Raw genomic sequence first — 21,956 nt, 5'->3', positions numbered from 1 at the left:
AATATATATTTTTTAAACATAATTTTTTATATGTTATGTTTCGGCTTGGGTGTAATTGTCCACGCACAACTGACGTTGGCTATAATTGACCACGGTCTCTTACGTTATGGCAAGCTTCGGGGCCACTTGATGGAGTCATGGAGTTCTTCCATTACTAGCACGGTACATTTCAGTAAAGCGTGGTTTTTTAAAGTTTTTAAAAAAAGTTTTAATTTTTTTTAAGTTTTTTTATATTAATAATTTTGTTATTTTAGTCGTCAAGTCTCCGTCTAATTGACGAGGGCGGAAAGCCTGATGGGGTTTTCTCCCAAGTGTCCCGTCATCTGCGAGGCTCTCTCTGATGAGCGTCGGCGATGAGCACTGAGCCCGATGGGAGCCCGAGGCTGGCGTTCGACGTTTTTTATTTAAAGTTTAGTCGAAGCAACAATCTGCGGGATTTTAGTCACGTCCTACCTAGTCTGTGGATTGTATTCTGTTATTCTCTTTGTCTAGTCGACAAAAGTCACTCATTTATCTGCTCTTGGTTATTAAAAATACGCAGAACTCCATTCCGACTACCACAATCTGAAACGTTCGCATATTTATTTTTACGTACAGAAATCGTCGCTGGACTTGACAAGGGTCAAGGAGCCGACAGCACCGGCGGCTGGGGAAAGTGCCCAGTAAACATGCAACGTCGGGCCAACGTTGACCCAACGTGTCGACCAACATTGTTCGAGAGTTCCATATTTACTGAGGGTCGTCCCAGAATGTGGAGGGGCAGCAGAGGGGGGTGAGCGACCTGCCACGGATGGGAACATCACGATACAAATATACTAAATGAGAGGATACACACACAGAGCGGCGTTTTAAATTGACGATTCGTATCACCGCCAATGTATCATCTAACACAGCAAGCAATGCACAGTTTCAACATTTATTTCCAAACGGGCAGAGGAGGAACCAGGAGTAAAAACATCTTAATCTAGAAGTAAACACAATATCTACCACAGACACCAGATAACACGGGTTGACGGCTCACTAAACCTCATCTGGAAACACTGACGGTGATAACACTGATTATTATTATTAATATCATAAGGAACATACGCACGCTCGTCACATCATTCAAATTGTTCAGAAAGGCGAGCGGGCTTGGACAGCAGCAAGCGGCGCGGCCAACAGGAACGGTGCCCGCTGGTTGAAAATAACTACTGAGTGGCAGACAAGGGATGGAGCGTGTCCGGATAGGAAGGCACATCCCCCGGGGAGACGGAGCGATGAAATATATCCGTGTGCAGGTGCTCGGTGGGTTAGTATGTCTGCAGGATCTTGAGAGTGGTGGTGGTGGTCGTGGCTGGGCGAGGTATTCATCCAGCAGTGGATTAACCATGGCTGCAAACGACGATGCTGACGGATGACGATGATGTAGAGTCATCAAAAAAGAATTGTAACTGTTCTTATTTGAGTTAACTTTCATAATACTGTCCACTAAATTAACTCAGTTCACCCTGATCATAATGAACGTGTCCTACATCCAGTGCGTGAGTAGTGCCACCTTCCGCACCACTTCACAGACACAGCGACTGCAGTACATGATACTGGAAGGAACCTCCTGGTTACACCAGCCCACAGGGGATTATTGTGTCCGTCCGTCGTGCAGGGAGGGGCTGAGTGGAAAGGGAGGGGCTGGGTGGGGAGGGGAGGGTGGGGAGGGGCTGGGTGGGGAGGGTGGGGCTGGGTGGGAGGTGGGAGGAGTGGGGCTGGGTGGAGAGGGGCTGGTCACCCCGTGGTGCCTTTATAAAAAACTCAACGTTTAACCTACTCACGCCGGCCTTTGCCCGCCCTCACAGTCGGGCATATTTGCGGAATACACCACGCCGCCGTTGACCCTGGCCATTGACCGAGCAACCCAACGTTCCTACCAGCTCCCTCCGCAGGAATGTGTTTTGGCGATGCAGTAGTGCACAAACAATATATTTTGTATGCGCTATGAAGGTCGCTTGCTCAAAACGTCGCCTCTTAAATTGCCATAGATAATCACTGCGTACATATATGGCACACGACCATCGAGAAGAGTAGCGGGCGGCGCTGTGAGCGGAACCATTGGAGACTTCACGTCTCGTCTGGGCTGTAGACGCAGAGCAGCAACGAGACTCTCACATTCAGGTGGGTCGAGCAAGAAGACAACCGCGTCAGGAGCAGAGGAGTGAGTCGCCGTTATGTCTCCTTCGTATTTGTGGATGGGGCATTGCCATGGTTATACGTTGTACCGTCTGTTCTGGATGACCACAGTCGCACCACTACTGGAGAGTTTTTAATGTTTCCATTTGTGCATCGTCAGGGCATCCGCATCTGCCACGGTCTGTGCAGTGGGTGCGATTTACGGTGAACCACCGGGGATTTTCCTCTTCGTTGGCTCTTCCACGATGCTGTTGTGCTGTGGGCTGTCGGGGTGAACTGTGCCCGGTGGCGGGTGTCGTCGTTACGAGGAGCCACGAGACGGCGCTGTCGGCCTGGGTTCGCGGTCAGTGGGAGCTCTGGGAACTGCCAAATCGGCTGATGGATTATGAAAACACGTAGAGGGTTTGAAGAAACAAAGTAAGTTAACTTACGTGCCCGTGCTGAATTTGTGTTTCGATGATTTACCTTCTAAAACAAATCTGGCCATGTCTCAACGCCCCTAAAAATGGCATCTCGCAACCCCACGGGTGCGTGCACCCTTCAGGTTAAGAATAACCACGGATTTAAAGGAATAACAATATGATAGACGACGTTTCGGGCAATTGCGCTCCTTCACAGCACGTGCCGAATGTGTTGATTTTGTTTTGGTTATTTGTGCTTGTGTTCCACTGTCAGCGCAGCATCAATAACATGTAATACTGCTCTGCCGAGTGATTGGCTCTGACACGTGCTTTTGGGTTATACCGCGTGCTGTTCGGCATGATGACCGACGTTTCACTCCGCGTGCTGGGGAGCTTCTTCAGGATCCGAATGCAGTTCATCCCTTGAGTGCCATCTGAATGTAGTTCGGTTCTTGAAGAAGCTCCCAGCACGTGGGGTGAAACGTCGGACATCGTGACGAACAACAAAACACGTGGTACAACTTCCAAAACACGTGGGAGGAACGTCATAGCAGCACAACCGAAGATGTATTCCAAATTAATGTTGTGATAATCGTTGTGGTCATCACTTTAGACAGCATAATCAGAGTGGTGGTCATTAAAATGATCATAATCAACATCGTTGTGATCATCATCACCATCATCGTGATACAAATCGTAATCTCATAGTCATCGTAAATATTGCAAAACGAACATTCTAATCGATTTCATCAATACACAGTTAATTGTATAAGAGTTACAATAATGCAGATGATCATCATAGGTGATGCTGCTAATGCCACTGATGATGATACATTCCATGAGTTTGGACTTCTCTTCAACACATGATGAGTATCCCTTAAAGCGATACAAGCAACGTGTTCGCGCGGAGATGGAACCACTGAAGCGTCAAGGAGGGATCTCGAGTTCTGGGCATCACACGAAGCTTTCTCTGGTCTCGCTGCATAGCAGGAACGCGTCCCTCAGGCGCGGGGTCACGAGCTGCAGGGAGTCGAGAGGGCCCAGCGACCCAGGGCACGCGACGCCCAGCCGACGGACAGCTGCCTGCACACAGCGGCAGCATCATCGTCGTCATCATCATGGTCATCATCATCGTCATCATCATCAACATCGTCATCATCATCATCATGGTCATCATCATCAACATCGTCATCATCATCGTCATCATCATCATAATCATCATCGTCATTATCGTCATCATCATTATGGTCATCATCATCATCATGGTCATAATCATCATCGTCATCATCATGGTCATCATCACCGTCATCATCATGGTCATCATCATCGTCGTCATCATCATCGTCATCATCATGGTCATCATCGTCGTCATCGTCATCATCATTATGGTCATCATCATCGTCATGGTCATCATCAGCGAGCTGCGGTGGCGAGATGTTGACTACCTCGCCTGGTATGCTGGAGGTCGTGGGTTCGATACCGACCCTAACGCCTGCTGTGTATTTGGACTTTGCCTGTCTCCACGTAGTTGCGTGGATTGTTCTCCATTTTAATCTCCACATTTAGAAACATACATTCAGAGTATTTGGCTGCAATACATTTCTACATAATAAGCTACTTCGTCGAGGTATAATTTGTGGCCAAGTCGCTTCTAAAAATAGCTATATAGCTCAGTGGGCCTTACCTGGTAAAATAAAAAATTGTTAATGTAATAGCTTATCATCATCACGGTTGTAATCATGCACGTCACCGTGGTCATCATTTTCTTCATGATCATCGTCGACATCAGTTGTTTTCAGCATGGTAATAATCATGATCATTATCATCATCATCTCAATCATAACCGTAAGCATAGGTAGCAGCAGCATCACAACTATCATCATCAGCAGCACCAGAATGATCATCATCATTACGTTTGTCATCGTCATCAAAGTCGGCATTGTAAACATCATCATCAGCAGCAGCACTCATCACCTTCGGCATAATTTAGTAGTAGTAGCAGCATCACTTAAGCATCATCGTTATCGTTCGATGGTAGGAGGTTGGTTCGGTCAAAATCACGACTCTATTGTACTTTTCCCCTGAGTCTTGGGTCCCTGCGTGAAGGGGGTCTACAAAGGGGACCCCGTGTCCACGACTCGGCACCCCGGCTGGTCTCACCAGGCAGGCTAAGAGGACCCCGTCGCTGTGGCTCCTTTCTTCTGGCACCCGGCACATGACGGCGAGTCGCGACACACCTTGGCCAGCACACAGCCACGCACAGGCAGTGGGGTCAACAACAACAACAAACAACACCGCCTACAGCAAACAACAACAACACAGCCATGCACAGGCAACAAGAGCAGCAACAACAAGCAGCAGAAACAGCAGCAACAATAACAGAATCTGAATCTTGATTTAAAGCTTTCGTGACTGCAGGGATTCATTTTCTTGGTTCTTTCGGTAAAGTCACGTAGAAGGGAAAAACAATAAAATAATAAAAATAAAACAATTACATTCTCACGACGTTTCGACTGCAACACAAGCAATCATCAGGTGTGAAAAACAATTATATTGCTGTGTTTTCACACCTGATGATGATTGCTTGTGTTGCAGTCGAAACGTCGTGAGAATTGTATTGTTTAATATTTTTATTATTTTATTGTTTCCCTTCTACGTGACTTACCAAAAGAACCAACAATAAGAATCTGAATCTTTAGACTGCAGGAGGAATCCGATGAGCTATGGAGCTCTTTCTCACAGATGCCAAGTAGGGGCGTGTCAGCAAGCTACAACAACCAACCCCGCCCCACCCACCCACCCTCATTCACACGGTTCGCACGGCCACCGCTCATCCAGCAGTGGATCATACTAATGAATGATTATTGTTGACCATCGATTACATCCGAGATGAACGGCGGTGCGGCAGGCGCTGGGGCTGCGAGCGAGGCGCGCCAGTGCCACGGCTGCCCTCTGCTGCCCCCGCTCGCACGCCGCCGCCTCGCCCGGGCTCGCACTCGCAGCCGGCTTCGCCTCCAGGCAGCTCATCAGCAGCACCAAGCCTGTGCTCACACACATAAGCACGTGTGTTAATACGTACCGTACGTGCGTGCGTGCACAAGCTGTTGGGGCAAGTGCTCTTGTTAGCCGAACAGCCCGGCTGCCTTTGTCTTCGCTGCTTACACATTGCACCAGATACTCATTTAAGTTGACCTACTGGAGGCCTTGGGGCGGTTCAGATATTCGTCGCCGATATTGGCCGTGAGCGGGAATCGAACCCTGCTTGCTGTGTTCCTAGCGCAGTGTGCTAACCACTGTGCCACAGCTCCAAAAAACCCACAGAATTACAGAGAGATCCACAGACGTACACAGAGACCCACAGACTTGCACAGACACCCATGAACTATTAATTAAATATGAACCTGGCCCAATGCATCTCCCTCCAAGTTTAAAGCGGGAGAGGTGATAACCGATCGTGGAGTAAAGATCACACAGATGAGTAGGGTGCTTAGTTTGTAAGACAAAGCGAAATGCAGGACCCTCCCGAATCGGAGTTTGGAGACTCCCTCACCTTGGCAGCTCATGACCTCCGCACGACCCCGCTCGGTCACGGCCAAGTTCGCCAGAACCGTCACTACCTGTGCAGCACAGGACGAAGGGGGCAGCACTCAAGAGGTCCGCACAGATGGATTCACGATCCAACTCGCTAAATGCCATCTCCCGTCACCACCCACCCCAACCTCTGGGAAGCGTGCACTCTGTAAAGACGACTTTGCATTGTACTTGAACGGGAGTAGATTGGTAAGGGTGGAGAGGTGGCTACCCGAGTTCGACTCCCGCTGACAGCTAACATCGGAGACTGATATCTAAACCGGTCATGGGCCTCCCTTAGGTCAACTCAGCCTTAAATAAGTGTAGTACTGTACGGTACCTCGTGCGTTGTGTAAAACATCACCACTGGGGAGACAAAGGCGGCCGGGTTTGGTATTAGTCACCCAGCCCCTTTGTGTGCCGTGCAGGTCTTAGTAGGTACTGGCTAACAGCACTTACTCCAACAGTCTGTTAAGGCTACACGGGGATCTTTGTATATGTGTGTGTGTGTGATGGGGAGTGCACGTGTGAATGTGCAGGGCTTTAGTTTTTCTGTGTGAGTGTGTGCGTGTTTTTGTGAATTTGTGCAGATTCGTGCGTGTGTGTTGGAGAGTGTCTATTCACAAACTATTTGGCTGCGTCGGGTGGCGGAGAGGGGTGGGGTACAGGACACCATTCGGCATTCGTGCGATCTCCACTCACCTGGTCCTTGGCATAAGGGGAACACGAGGAGCCGACGACGGGACCGGCCCCCTTGGCTTCGCGCGAGGAGTTGAACCCCGGATCGAGGTTGGTCTCTCCGCCTGATCCCGCGGATCCCGTAGGCGGCCCCCTCGTTCCGCCGGGCCCCCTCGCCGACGCGGGCACGAGTGGGTCACAGCGCATCGTGCGTCGGAGCAGCACGCGGGCCGTGCCGGCTTCGAGAATTGCGTCGCGGGCGGCAGGGCCCAGGAACGAGATGCTCGCCAGGGCTGCGGCGCCCAGCAGGAACACCTCCCCGCAGGAGGACTCCCCGCACAGCTCTGAGCGCGTGGGGCGGAACACGACGCGCGCTCGCCTCACTGGCACGGGGCCCTTCGCACCGCCAGGGCTCTCCAACGATGACCGGCGACATTGGAAAGCGTTCATCGGAATCGGTTACGAGTTCTCAAAGTCCGGAAACCGGGAACCAACCTTTCCAGTGGTGCGTGAGCAAAGAATGCACCGACTTATCGGGCACCGTGGCCAAACGTTCAAACCGCACGGCGGCAGGCCTGAGTCACCGCTTGGTTACATTTCTCAGTTAAAAGACAAAGGCCCAGCCCTGCAAGTGCTCGCTTGCTCACGCCACTACGTATGTACGTTGAACTGTTTTCGCACCGTACGAAGCCAAACCGTGCCTGAGGGGTATATTGGATAGTAAGAGTAGGATGCCACGCTTTAGTCCATGGGGCCCGATGCGAATGAATGAATGTTCACGTGTCACCTGTGAGCGCCCGGACCACCCGTAGCGCCTGGGCCCCGTCCAGACCGGGGCCCTTGGCCGAGGGGCCCGATGCCGCGTGCGGGGCCAGCACCTGGGCCAGCACCGCGGCCGCCTCGGCGCGCACCGCCTCCGAGTGCTGCCCGCGGCCCTCCAGGACGTGGGCGAGAGAGCCCACTCCGTCCTCCTGGGACACGTGGGTGAGACACGTGGGGGTGAGACACGCGTGGTTGAGACACGTGGGGATGAGACAGGCTGGGGTGAGACACGTGGGGGTGAGACAGGCTGGGGTGAGACACGTGTGGGTGAGACAGGTTGGGGTGAGACACGTGGGGGTGAGACGCGTGTGGGTGAGACAGGCTGGGGTGAGACACGTGTGGGTGAGACACGCGTGGTAGAGACACGTTGGGGTGAGACACGCGTGGTAGAGACACGTGGGGGTGAGACAGGTTGGGGTGAGACACGTGGGTGAGACACGTGGGGGTGAGACGCGTGTGGGTGAGACAGGCTGGGGTGAGACGCGTGTGGGTGAGACGCGTGTGGGTGAGACAGGCTGGGGTGAGACACGCGTGGTAGAGACACGTGGGGGTGAGACAGGCTGGGATGAGACGCGCGTGGGTGAGACGCGTGTGGGTGAGACACACTGCGGTGAGACCCGGGGGTGGAGCACGTTGGTGGAATCGAGACCACATTGTCCCACCTACTCCCATTGCTTCACTGGCTGCCATGACGTTGCCCTAACCATGCAACACATTTATATTTACGCCATCTAACCCCCCCAAAAAAACCTGTATTGTGGATATTGGCCGCGAAAGGCTGCTACGTGTTAGACTGAATGTAATTCCGAGCTCGCATCTCTCAGTGCTCGCTGCCCCTATAGTTTCACGTGTTTTGTCAGTCCCATACAGAACCGCGTGAGTGCCCCCCTAAGGGATTTATCTCCCCCTACAGACGCTGGGGAGTACCCCTCAGGAACCCCCACTCATATAGACCCCCCTGGAATATACCCCTAACCATGTGAACCGCCTCTCCCTTCAAGCATGCACATCCCCTTGAGCTATCCATCGCAGACCCCCCTCTCTGCGTGACCCATGACGGACCCCTCTTTCAATGTCTCGGGGGGGGAGGGGCGGGGGGTAAAACTGACGTCTCCCCCTTCTCATTACTCACCTTGATGAGTTCGTCCCGGCCCAGGGAGACGGAAGCGAGTGACGCGAGTGTGCGGAGCGACGCGGCGAGCGCGTGTGGGGGGCAGTGGCGCGCGCGCACGAGGCGGACGAGCGCGCGCACCCCTCCCTCCTGAGGGGGGCGGGGGGAGGACAATGTGGTGGAGGGGGGGGTGAGGGGGGTGGGGGGTTGGCACCAACGCGCGCGCGCGCCCACATCCCTCCTGTGCATTGATTGATGATTAGAATTGGCTCGCACTGTGGATGGTAGCGACGGCAGTTGTTGTTGTTGTAATCGCAATGATCGTTGCGATCATCGTTTATGTTATCATCATCATCATTATGCGCATATGCACGAATACACGTGCGTGTACACAAATAAATATATTAAATACAAAGATAAAGATTCCCGTCTGGTCTTCATAAGCTGTTGGGGCAAGTGTTGTAAGCGAGCAGCTATGAAGAGGTCGGCACGGCATACGATGGGGTGGGTAGCCAGCACCACGCCCGACCGCCTTTATCTCCCCAGTGCTGATGTGTGTACACACTGCACTAGGTATTCATTTAAGGCTGAGTCGACCTAGGGAATGCCCAGGAGCAATCGTCACTGGTGTTGGTCGTGAGCGGGAATCGAACTCAGTCACCCACACTGGGTCAGTCACACAGCAGTGAGCCACGCACACTGAGTGAGTCACACAGCAGTGAGCCACGCACCCGAGCCACGATGTGACACATGTGGTCGCCTCCTCTGGCCAGAGCAAGGAGATCTCCCAGGGAGGCGATGAGCGAGCGTGGCCGAGAGACGTCCCCAACCTTCCTCACCAGCTCCTGCAACACGCGCACAGCTCCCCGTCAACCCCGGCCCCCTCGCACCGCGGTCCTGGACTCGCAAACGCCCGTGAGGCTGCTGGCGCTCTCGGTTTACTACAAGTCGGGGGGCCACCACCGTCGCCCGAGCCGAGGGGACCGGACACACGAACGACGCGGGTTCCATTCCCAGCCTCAACACCGCTATCACCCCCCCCGCCCAGTGCCGGATGAAGCTCGTGCGGGGCCTGTAGCATATGGTGTTATAAATGTGCCCTAATTAAACAAAAAAAACACGTAAATATTAAAACACACATTTTTTACTTGCACAGTAAAGTAATTGTATTTTTTCATTTGCTATACAGCCAGATAATGACACATCGCTAGCCTTAAACACCCAGTCGTGCATAAAAGTCGAAGGCAGTATAGTACTATAGCAATAGAGCAAGTGCACAAGCACTGAACCGGAATTGATAGCTTGAAAGCATTTAGCGCGGGGCCCTTGAAAGTGCGGGGTCCGTAGCTACTACATATGTAGCTACTTTTGCAACTTGGATCACCCGGCACTGCCCCCACCCCCATCATGTGGGGGAGGGGAATCATGCGTCACCTAGGAGTTATGGAGGAGTTTCGGGGGGCTTTAAGAGTGACTCACGCTACCGGGAATCGAACCGTACCTGATCGACTTAGGAGACTAACGCTCAGTCGCACGCGACATTATTAGTCACGGTTGTAACTTGGATGTCGTACCTATAAATACCGCATTGCATGCATCCTGATACTATTGGCATTTGTGTCCATCCGTGAAGCAGACGGCGCCTGTTTAATCCCCCTCACCCCGCCCCCCGTGGTGTTTACCACGGCGGCCGCGGGGTAGCGAACCGCAAACCTCTGCAAAGAACGGCAAAGGCGCCACCGCTCGGCTCATGCCACCACATCCGCTATGCCCCTCGCTATGGCTGGGACCACGCGGGCGTCGAATGCTTTGATGTCGTCTGCCGGCAGAGTCGCCCTTGAAAAAAAACCCGATATTCTTTAGCTGAATCGTCTTTGCTCGGGGAATGCACTGCTGGATATTGAGTGACACGAGGGCTGGTGAGTGGAGAACTCGGAGCAAAGGAGGAGGCTGAGAGAGCAAACTCGGGGCTCATTTGGCGTGGTCACAGTGGCTCGCGGATTTCCTCCTTCCTCTGTACACAAAGAGTTATCCCGTTATCACCAAGCGCCTGCCAGATCTCGATATATTGGTATACGGCAAAGATCCCCCGTATGGTGTTAACACGCTGTTTGGGGAAGTGCCGCTGGCGAGCACCTATGAAGGCCGGCACGGCACACTAGCAGGTCGTGTGGTCAGAACCACGCCCGGCCGCCTTTGTCTCCCGAGTGGCGATCTTTACACATCGCACCAGGCACTCATTTGAGGCTTAGTTGACCTATGAGAGGCCCATGATTGTTTTCAGATAATCGCCACAGGTATTGGTGGTCGTGAGCAAGAATCTAACTCGGGTCGCCGAGCTCGGAGCGCAGTGCCAACTGCAGCACTATAAAGTTGACATTATTAGAAAGCCACTGGAGCCATGCACTTTTAAATCATCCAGACTGAACACTCATTTCTTAAGAAGTGTTTTTTGTGTTTAGTTTGTTGTCCTTCCACCACACCTCCGATTAGCACGGTTGACTACGTACGGTGCGAAAGAAGTCCAACATGCATGCATAAATACACACCACACACGGAACACATAAAACACACACACAAAACAATAGATTGTTGGTGTCTGTTTCACCGGTATAAGGTGAACAGGATGGATTTTGAAAACGAATCTGTTGTTCCAGTAAAGTAATTGATTTTCAAAGTTGATTTATACGTGTGCATTGTTTTCTGTAGCGCAGGGAGTTTTGAGCTGATTGCTATTTGCTTCACTTTGTTGTAACTTCGTGTTTTTACTTTACGTATTTTTGCCAACTTAGTGACACCAGATGACTCGTGCGAGTGACACTCTTCGTGGCCTCCAGAGTCCTCGCCCGGCCAAACTAAATAGCCCTGAACTTGAACTGCTTATAGGGACCGAGGGGAGGAGCACCACGTGGAGCGAAACGTCGGACATCGTGACGAACAGCACGCGGGCACAGCCAGAGAACGATTCAGAAAGCTACACAGCAGCACAACACAGCAGCACAATACAGCAGCACAACACAAGCAGCACAACACAACACCACAACGGGACAACACAGCAGTCCAACACAGCAGCACAACACAGCCGCACAACACAACACGCAGCAAATCAACGCGAGGGAGATCATGCAGACGAACACAGCACACAAAGCGCAGAGGAAGAACACACGAAGCGCACATGGGGAACAGCACGTACGGCACGTAGGGGAAGCGGCACACACAGTGACACGGCACAGAGGGACACAGCACACACGGTACGCAGGAGGAACAGCACACGTGGAACATGACCACCTGTATGAATGAGACCTGTTGCTTCGGGTGCTGCAGGGAATCAACGCGGGAGACACAGAGCGTAATCATCGAGCAACAGCGATACCGCGAGACACAGCCTCTGTTAACACCGGGACAGCTGAGTACACTTTGGGCCTGCTGTCCGTCTGTCTGTGTCCTTATATCTCACTCAGAGAACCAACAGACTCGCATAGAGACCCGCAGACTCGCACAGAGACTCGTACAGACTGCGTTTTGCAGCGATTCAGTCGTCTGAGCCCGGTTACGAATGACCGCAAGGAAGAAAACAGCATCGAGTTAGAGGTGGCTCGCCACTTAACTCGACTAAATTCCCATTGCTGAGCGATTCAATACAAATATCCCCCGTGTAGCCTGTAACAGACTTTTGGGGCAGGTGCTGTTAGCGAGCACCTATGAAGGTCAGCACGGCACATGAGGGGGATGGGGGTGGCCAACACCACGCCCGGCCGCCTTTGTCTCCCCAGTGGCGATGTTTACACACCTCACCAGGTACTCATTTGAAGCTGAGTCGACCGAGGCGAGACCCATGACCGGTTCAGATAATCGTCACTGGTGTTGACCGTGAGCGGGAATCGAACTCGGGTCGCCGGGTTCCTAGCGCAGCGCGCTACCGCTCCCCACACTCACCCATCCGCACTCACGCGTGGGTGGAGTCGTACAAGAGAGGTGAAGCTTGCGAGCAAAATGTTCATTATTCTTATTGTAATTTTAAAATACATATTTCATATTTGTTTCAACGAAAGCAGAATCCGGAGACATGGAACACGCGATACGGAGGGTTCGTTATCGCACGAGCCGTGCGGACGAATTAATCTCGTTGGACTCGAGCCTGGTTTTTAAATCAAAGAGAAAGAGAGGTAGAGAGGAAGGGAAGGCAGACATAAGGAAGAGGGAGATACGGACGGTGAACAGAGAGTTTTCTTTTAAGTATCCGTTGTCATTTTTACTCAAGAATTCCATCCAGATTTGGCTATCGGCGTCACGAGACAAAGAATCCGTTCGTAAATCTCACAGAGCAGCTGCCAATCCTCCGCGTAGTTAGAGAACGGCCCGCGGAAGAGGACCTCAGAGAACCACATCTGAAAACGCTTCTTATTCAAATGGCCTCTGGACACGCAGTCGGGACCACACAGTGGTGTTGACGTATTGATGGTTGTTGTTGTTGTTTTATTGTAACTCTCTGTTCACCTCCAAGGCGCGTCCACAACCCGGAGACAAATTATTAGGTCCACAACTCCCACGCTTCCACCCCCTCCCCTCCTACCCCACCCGCCTGCCCACCCCCTCCCTCACATCCCCCCCCCCGACCCCTCCCCCCACGTGCGCGCACGCGAAAGGTCATGGAGCAGTGATTGAGGGGCCCAGGAACGGAGCGTGCGCGCTCAGGTGCGGAGCCGCTGATGCATGCGGACGCACACGCGCGCACGGGGAGGAAGTGGGAGGATGGAGGGGGGGTAATGGGGGAGAGGGGTGGAAGGAGGAGATGCGGGTTTGGGTGTGTGTGTGTGGGGGGGTGTGTGGGGGTGTGTGGGGGGGTGTGTGTGGGGGGGTGTGTGTGGGGGGGTGTGTGTGGGTGTGTGTGTGGGTGTGTGTGGGGGGTGATGTAGTGTAGCGGTTAGCGCGCTGCGATAGAAACCCTGGCGACACGGGTTCGATTCCCGCTCACGGCCAACACCGGCGACGATTATCTATACCGGTCCTGGGCCTCCCCTAGGTCGACTCAGCCATAAATGAGTACCTGGTGCGGTGTGTAAACATCACCCCTAGGGATACAAAGGCGGCCGGGCGTGGTGCTGCCCACCAACCCCCTCGTGTGCTGCGCCGATTTTCATAGGTTCTCGCTAACAGCACTTGCCCCAACAGTCTGTTAAGGCTACACGGGGGATCTTTGTCTTTGTGTGCAATGCGGGTGGGGCGGTAGTGCAGCGGTCAGCGCGCCGCGCTACGCATCCGGCGACCCGAGATTCGATTCCCCGCCACGGAGAACATCCCGGGCAGATTCCTCTAAATAAAAGTTCCACTCAGCCTGAAGTGAGTACCCGCTGCTCTGACACGGGTTATCAGTACTGGAGAGAGGGAGGCAAAGGCGGTCGGGCGTGGTTGCAGGTGACCAACACCGCTCAATTCGTGCGCCAGGGCCGCTTTCGTAGGTGCTCGCTAACAGCACTTACCCCACAGGGTATGCAAGTCTATGCAGGGGATCTTTGTTTTTGCTTTGTATCGGGTGGTACTAGAAGAGCGCGCTGGGTGGAGGAGGACTCGTGCGTTGTGTGAGTGTCCGTGTGCTCGGAGAGAGAGAGATGGGGGTGAGGTCGTTGTTTGTGAATTGTGAGAGATGCGAGATTTGTATGGAGGGGGGGAATTCGTGAGGATGGGGGGAGGGGTGCGGTTGGGGGGGGGGTCACAGCCGAATAAAACACGTGGTGGTGGAGGGGCAGCCATGCTGACGTCTTTTGGCGACTCCACTCGTACAGAACGAGCACAAATAATTATCGACAAAATTAAACTGGGAAACGAGTCCGAGTCCTTCCTGGCGATGGGGCTAGCGTGAGTGCGGTCAAGAGGGAAGGCTGGGGGGGGGGAGGTGAGGGGGTTTTGTTGATGTTATTGTTGTTATTTATAAAGGTGAGATGCCCACCTGCTCGGGGTTGGCGAGTCGCGTTCCCCTGCACAGGCCGCGGAGTTCTCGTGCCCGGTGATGTTGGTGGTGATGTTGGTGGTGGTGATGTTGGTGGTGGTGGTGGTTGATGGTGATAGTGACGAGGAGGGTTCTGTTACGATGGGATGATGGTGTGCACACAGCACGGTTATCATGATGACCGTTATGATGATGTGGTGATGAGGGTGTGAAGCGCACCTTCACTTTGACCTCTCCACACCCCCCTACCACTTCCCCCCCCCCACCACCGCTCCCCCCACCGTCAGGGCGAGGGGGGGCGGAGGGGGGCGGTGAGATGGGGTCAGGGGTGAGTCGCTTGACGCCGTGAGGCTGCCGCTGTAGATCACGGCCGCGTGTGAGAGACGGCGTCTTTACGAAGCATTACCACGCAGCCGCACGCGCTGTGTATATATAGGACTCTCACACACACACAGGCGCACACGCAACGACAACGATCGCCCTATAGCCTGAAAAGACTGTTAGGGCAAGTGCTGTTTGCGAGCACCTATGAAGGCCGGCACGGCACACGAGAGGGGGTGGATGGTCAGCAGCCACCCACGATGGCCGTGATCGGGAATCGAACTCGGGTCGCCGGTTTGTAACGCAGTGCACTAACCGCTGCACCACCGTACACGCGGTCACTCACAAGACAAAGATCTCCCGTATAACCTCAACAGACTTTTGGGGCAAGTGCTGTTCGCGAGCACCTATCAAGGCCGACACGGCACACGAGGAGGTGGGTGGCCAAGCATCACAGGCGGCCTCACGCACTCACGTACTCACGCACTCACGCACTCACGCACGCCCCTGACCATAACTCATCGCACAATGCGTGCAACGCGAGCACGCGCAACTTGAGAAAAAAGCTCCACTTATGTGGCGATGCCGGGCCTACTGTCTGCTATGAAGAAGGACCATTGTCCGAAACGTCGCCAAGTGTCTACTTTGTTTGCTTGAAGGGCCACACACGCACACTGTGTGTTGTTGACGAACATGTTGAGCTGTTTGTCGCAACACCCATCCCACCCACTCCACCCCCTCCAGCCAATGCGAGAATTGTGAAGAGGGATGTTAATGGGCGCCAGATCTATATTAACAACATTACTTATTTTAATTCCTGAGTACAAAATATATAAATTGAAGAATTTATTTCATTGCAGAATATAAATAAATATGTTAAAGTTTTGACCAAACATTCAGGCCGTGGTGGTTGTGTTGGTGGCGCTGGTTAATGCGTCGTAATTACGGAGCGTTCGCCGCTGCGCCACTTAGGAATGTCATCACAGCATTGTTAAGTTGACAAAAAAAATTATTATGTATAAAACGCGACGAATTAAATAAATTAACAATTATCCGTAATAATTAAATAACCCCCCCCCCACGCCCCGGACTTCTAATTGAACGTATTACTCGGACGGATGAGGCGCGCGCGCGCTGTAGTCCGGCTGATGCTGATTGGACCCGGAGTAATTACAGCAATTAGCTTCCTCGCCCCTTCACCCACACAAAAGACAAATGCAAAGATCCCCCATACTAGCCTTAGCGGACTGTTGGGACAAGTGTTGTAAGCGAGCACCTATCAAGGCCGGCATGGCACACGAGGGGGGGGTGGAGGGCCAGCACCACGCCCGGTCGCCTTTGTCTCCCTAGTGGGGATGTTTTACACACCGCACCAGCTACTTATTTGAGGCTGAGTCGACCTAGATGAAGCCCAGGACTGATTCAGATAATCGTCACTGGTGTTGATGGCCGTGAGCAGGAATCTAACTCGGGTCGCCGGGTTTGTTGCACAGCGCGCTAATCGTCACACTATGCACACACCAAAGACAAAGATACCCTGTATAGCCTCAACAGACTGTCGGGGCAAGTGCTGTTAGAGAGCACCTATCAAGGCCACACACATATATATACACGCGTACATATACGGAGAGATGCGCGTTATATAAAAAATAAACGAAAGTGGGATTGGGCAGGACGCGTCACGGCTATGAGCGCCGATGGTGAAGATGACTCACGGAGCGGCAGCCAACGAATGGAACGGTATCCGAGAGGACGTGCGCCAGGCGAGATGGAGCGATGATGGAATCAGCTCGCGTGCAGCTGCTAAGACGCTGCAAGTTGGCACGGGAGGGAACGCAGGTGGTGCATCAGCCAGTCATCTCAATCACTGAGTGGCAGTGACATCGCCAAAGTTGTGCCAGGCTAAGTGCGCTTTGAAAACAGTACGCTAAGCATGGAAGACTCTCTGGCAGGAGGACGCCACGTGACGGACACAGGTGCTGTGCGTTGACTTACTGAGATGACTAGCAAATGCCCCACCTGGACTTCCCACTGTGCCAACTCTCTGCGTTTTACCCGTCCTCTGCTCCACTCGTTGTTCTGAGCGTCGCTCATCCGCCCTCCGTCGTTGCTGGAGGGCGACTGCCTCTAACTGCCCAGCAGCAGCGTCCTTCACGAGCCTCCTCCACAAAGGTCGATCTTGGCACCGCTCGTGCCGGTTATCAGCAAGTTCACTCACACAAGCTCACAACTACATCGCTCCCCGTTCTCATCCATCCTCTCTAACCTGTTCCGTCATTTCCACCTCCTTACATCGTCACAAACAACATCATCATTATATCCGTATGAACACCATCAGCAGCATCAACTACACACCACTATTACCACCATCATCATAATAATCCAACTCCATAATGATATCATCACGAGCATGACCATCATCATCACCGGAAGGTTAGCACGACCACCAACATCAGCTCCACACCAGCGTTAAAGTCCCAATGCGCAGGGTCACGGGGTCACGGTGACCCCGCCCCCACACCCCTCCCCGCTCTCACCTGCGCCAGGTGCGTGAGTGCCGAGGCGAGCATCCCACTGAAGTCTCTCCCCACCTGCGTGGCGACGCGACCCAACTCGGGCCCGAGGGGATCCGCACCTCCTTCTCTGGCACACCTTCAAGACAGGAAGAAGACGCGGAGGGGGGGGGAGGTTGCGATGGGTGGGACACGTGTGCGGGATGGAGGAGGAGATTGTGATGGGTGGGACACGTGCGCGGGATGGAGGGGGAGGTTGTGATGGGTGGGACACGTGCGCGGGATGGAGGAGGAGGTTGTGATGGGTGGGACACGTGCGCGGGATGGAGGGGGAGGTTGTGATGGGTGGGACACGTGCGCGGGATGGAGGAAGTTGTGATGGGTGGGACACGTGCGCAGGATGGAGGAGGAGGTTGTGATGGGTGGGACACGTGCGCGGGATGGAGGAGGAGGAGGAGGTTGTGATGGGTGGGACACGTGCGCGGGATGGAGGAGCAGGTTGTGATGGGTGGGACACGTGCGCGGGATGGAGGAGGAGGACATTGGAGTGGCACCCAGAGGCATTTAAATGGTGCGTACTGACTTTGCAACTGCTTCGGGTTCGAGCAGAAGGAAGGAAGCGATGGCGATGTGTGGTCGCATTATTAATGGCAGTGCATGTGGTGGCCTCTAAACAAGGCGCCTCGTTGGCGGCGTGAGTGGCACTCACCTCAGCCCCAGGCTCTCCAGCTTCCGACACGAGTCCAGGAGGCGAATTTCATCCTAAACATACAGCATCATCATCACCTCCAAATTAGCGACACCAACATCACAATCAACTCCATGCCATTATCATTATCACCACCATATCAGCATATGTACTATTAACACCTCCATAATGGCATCATCACCATTATCATCGCCATCATCATGACGTTCTCATCAGTATCATCATCACTCGCATCATTGCAATCATTATCTCCATACCATCATTACCGCACACATCATCCCTTAAGCACCAGCATCATTACCATCACTATCACCTCCATAACAGCATCATGACCTTAATTAACTCAATGTCAGCATCGTCATTATCATCACAATCATCATCACTTGCATCCTCACCAGCACCATCATCATCATCGTCATCCTGACCAGCACCATCATCATCATCGTCATCCTCTCCAACACCATCATCATCACTTGCATCCTCACCAGCACCATCATCATCATCATCCTCTCCAGCACCATCATCATCATCACTCGCATCCTCACCAGCACCATCACCGGCAGCTTCAGCACTAACATCATCACCGTAACCGAGGCGCTGCTTACTGCTCACCCACCTTTCCCTCCCTCCCCCCTCCCGCCATCCTCCTCTTTCACCCCCTCCCCCCTCCTTCCCACCTTGCCCCGCCCCCTCCCTCCCACTCACCTGGGCGCATTCACTCGACGCGGCTGGGGAGGTCGCGCGCATCTGCGTCACGGCGGCGCGCGCGTGACACGCGAGGCGGAGCGCGCCCGCGTGCACGCGCCTCCACGGGGCCCCTCCCCTGCTCGCCACCACGCCCCCCCCCACCACCACGGCCCCCCCCACCACCACGGCCCCCCCCACCACCACGGCCTCCACGGCGGGGGGGTGGTGACCCCCCCCCGCCCTGTGCGAGCGCGCCCCCTCGAGCCGGCGGAAGAGGCGCGCGAGCTCGGCGCTCACGTGGCGCGCGCGACGCATGAGAGCGCAGCACGCGGGGGGCGCGCCAGAGCTCCCGACGAGACCCCCTGAGGAGCAAACCCCTAGGGGGTGGGAGGGGGGGGCACGTGGTCTGTGATCTAACACTGCGTGTTGTGGTAGCAGCGAGGGTTGGTGGATCACACACAGATGGGTGTGTGTGTTTGTGTATCAATGCCACCGCAGCTGCAGCATCCCCAGAGCATTTGCTCTGAAATATTGGTTCAGGAAGGTGGACATGAACGAACAATGTGGAAGAAAAACTGAAAAATGTGCGAAGAAGCATGGAATGAGATGCGGGGTCTGCTATTTACATCGAGAGAGACAGAGAGATGAGCACGCGGATTCACAGCGCATGACCAAGCTGGAGACAATTTAGACTTCTCGTATAAAAAAACTGAAAAATGTGCGAAGAAGCATGGAATGAGATGCGGGGTCTGCTATTTACATCGAGAGAGACAGAGAGATGAGCACGCGGATTCACAGCGCATGACCAAGCTGGAGACAATTTAGACTTCTCGTATAAAAAAACCCCACTAAGTCGGCTTGGGCAGGACACGTCATGGATAGAAAGGATGAATAGTGGCCGGTGGTCGAGTCTAAAGATGGAGTGGCAGCAAGAGGAGGCAACTCGCCCGAGACGGCGCCCGCGGCGGTTGTGATCAGCTGAGATCACGTGCGGGAGTCACGTGGTTTGTGGCACCGTCACAAGGCAGCAAAGGGTGACAACGACGCGGGGAGGTCTTCGTCGAACAGTGGATAGAACATGGCAACTTATTATGAATGCAATAATCATCATAGTAACAATAATAATTCACTATAATCGCGTGTTGAAACAACAGTGATTTATAATTACAATGTATAATTATATATATAATAACATTCACAATTTTTTGTATAACTTCTATAATTATATTTCCAATTGTATATATATGGTATCAACACCTTCAGCATCACGAGATCATAGTCATCATCATTGTCCACTCTTCGTATGAATCGTCATCATTTGTTACCGCTGGTTGAGGCCGTCGAGCGGCAATGCCACTGACGACAGCCGCCTGGGTGATCGATGGCGAGAGAGATGAAGACAAACACCCAGGATGAGAATGAAGGATGATGCCATCGATACAACAACGAGGTGACGACGGTGGTGAATGTATCCAAGTGAAGACGAGATAAACGAATAGACAATTACTATGCCAATAGCGAAGGTTGATGACTATAACGAAACAATCCAGGTGATGATCTAATGTTGATGATAACGATGTTGTTACAATCGGTAGTGGTGGTGGGGTGGGGATGATAGGGAGGGGATAGATATCCCCTCTACCCCTCTCCCCTCCTCCCCCCCTCCCCCACCCGGACCCCTCCTCTCAAATCCCCGCGGGTCACAGTGGGAGAAATCGATCCCGGGTAAGTTTGGGTGAAACTCATCTTCCTCCCTCGGGGAACGGAATGTTGCGCGGTTATTGAAGAGCAGAACAATGGAGACAACTTAATATTGAGATTGGTTCTGCCCGGGGTGACGCCGCTGCCGTCACGTCGCCCCCCCCTTAACCTTGTCCCCTCCACCCCGCATCACCTCCCCCCCCTCCTCCTCCATCTCGCCCGAGCTTGGTGTGATGTGTGCTGGCAGGGAGGGGGGAGCGCTCGTGAGTTGAGCCGAGGTCACCACAACTCACGAAGGTAATTCGTGCCCCCGCGATCCCACTTTGCCAAATTGGGCCTGGCAGGTGGGGTGGGTGGGTGGGTGGGGGGGTAAACAAAAGACAATAGACCCGAGCCCCCACCCCCACCTCCTCTAATAGTTGTGGATTGACAGGGAGGAGGCAGGAGCGTTGTTTATTACCTCCACCCACTCCCCTCGGCTGCAGCGTCGCTCGAAGTCAGTGGTTCGGCACGCGTCGCGTATCGAACGTTCCGCTCCCATTCATTGTGGCCACACGTGCTCCTCTCGCGCGGCCGCTGCTGATGATCATCATGATGATGATGATAAGGATACCTTCCTGAGTATGCAATGATGATGATGATGTTAATTATACCAATAATCACGATGATGGCGAAGATGATAACCACCGTTATGATATCAACAATGATGTCGATGGCGAAGATGCTCATTATTGAGTGCTACTACTGCTGCTGATAAACATGCTACTACTGACGATGCTGCTGCTGATGATGGCCACTGACCCGCCTGGATGTCCCCATCCTCCCAGCTCCGGGTGCCGTCTCCGCCCAGCGCCTTCCCGTCCATCGTGGCCATCGCCTCCGCCTGCGTCTCCACGCGCAGCTCCGCGAGCCACTGGCGAATGGGGCTCGCCTCCGAGGGGGCCCTCTCGATCCCCTTCCCAACCCCCATCCCCCCCATGCCTGCAACGAGACGACGAGGGGGACGGGACCCAGTCTCAATCGGGGGGGATTCGGTGACCGCGGAACGCCGAGTCCATGAGCCCAGACAGGGCATCTCCCTCGCCACGGCCGCCACACACGGTCACGATGTCTTGGCGTGGCCACTAGCTGTGGATATAATCAGATCAGAACTTGACACGTGTCGGGTTTATCGAGTGCTTTCCTCTTGGTGGCCGTGTCAATAGATCGGTGCGGCTCAGGTTGTTTTGCTACCTTAGGTGGCACCCATGCTTGGACTCACCCAAGAACCGCGTTGGCGCCTCCTGAGACCTGGGTTCGAATCCAGGCAGCTGCCCGCCAATACAACGAGATT

At 53.6% G+C, this 21,956-nt stretch overlaps 1 protein-coding gene across 3 annotated transcripts; it reads right to left on the bottom strand.

Moving 5' to 3' along the window:
* Positions 1 to 902: 902 nt before the first annotated feature.
* INSC (INSC spindle orientation adaptor protein) lies at positions 903 to 21,593 on the bottom strand. Of its 3 annotated transcripts, none has more exons than XM_061566550.1 (12): positions 21,425 to 21,593; positions 18,941 to 19,299; positions 18,236 to 18,288; positions 17,551 to 17,665; positions 9,477 to 9,590; positions 8,767 to 8,895; positions 7,600 to 7,783; positions 6,837 to 7,156; positions 6,115 to 6,181; positions 5,447 to 5,605; positions 4,725 to 4,801; positions 903 to 3,647 (listed from the first exon to the last, which is right to left on the bottom strand). In XM_061566550.1, the coding sequence occupies exons 1-12, from the start codon at positions 21,591 to 21,593 to the stop codon at positions 3,519 to 3,521; spliced, it is 1,875 nt and encodes a 624-aa protein (XP_061422534.1). In that variant the 3' UTR covers positions 903 to 3,518. The 3 variants fall into 3 exon arrangements, with proteins under 3 accessions (XP_061422534.1, XP_061422532.1, XP_061422533.1); XM_061566548.1 differs by lacking the exon at positions 21,425 to 21,593 and adding an exon at positions 12,034 to 12,063 and having other exon boundaries at positions 18,941 to 19,626; XM_061566549.1 differs by lacking the exon at positions 21,425 to 21,593 and having other exon boundaries at positions 17,605 to 17,665; positions 18,941 to 19,626.
* Positions 21,594 to 21,956: the final 363 nt, after the last annotated feature.

The sequence above is a fragment of the Lethenteron reissneri genome, chromosome 37 (assembly GCF_015708825.2).
Source record: "Lethenteron reissneri isolate LAM-NWPU_2019-01 chromosome 37, ASM1570882v1, whole genome shotgun sequence".
NCBI lineage: Eukaryota > Metazoa > Chordata > Hyperoartia > Petromyzontiformes > Petromyzontidae > Lethenteron > Lethenteron reissneri.
Note: the sequence above shows the minus strand (reverse complement) of the source record. Positions and strands in the feature narration are given on the sequence as shown.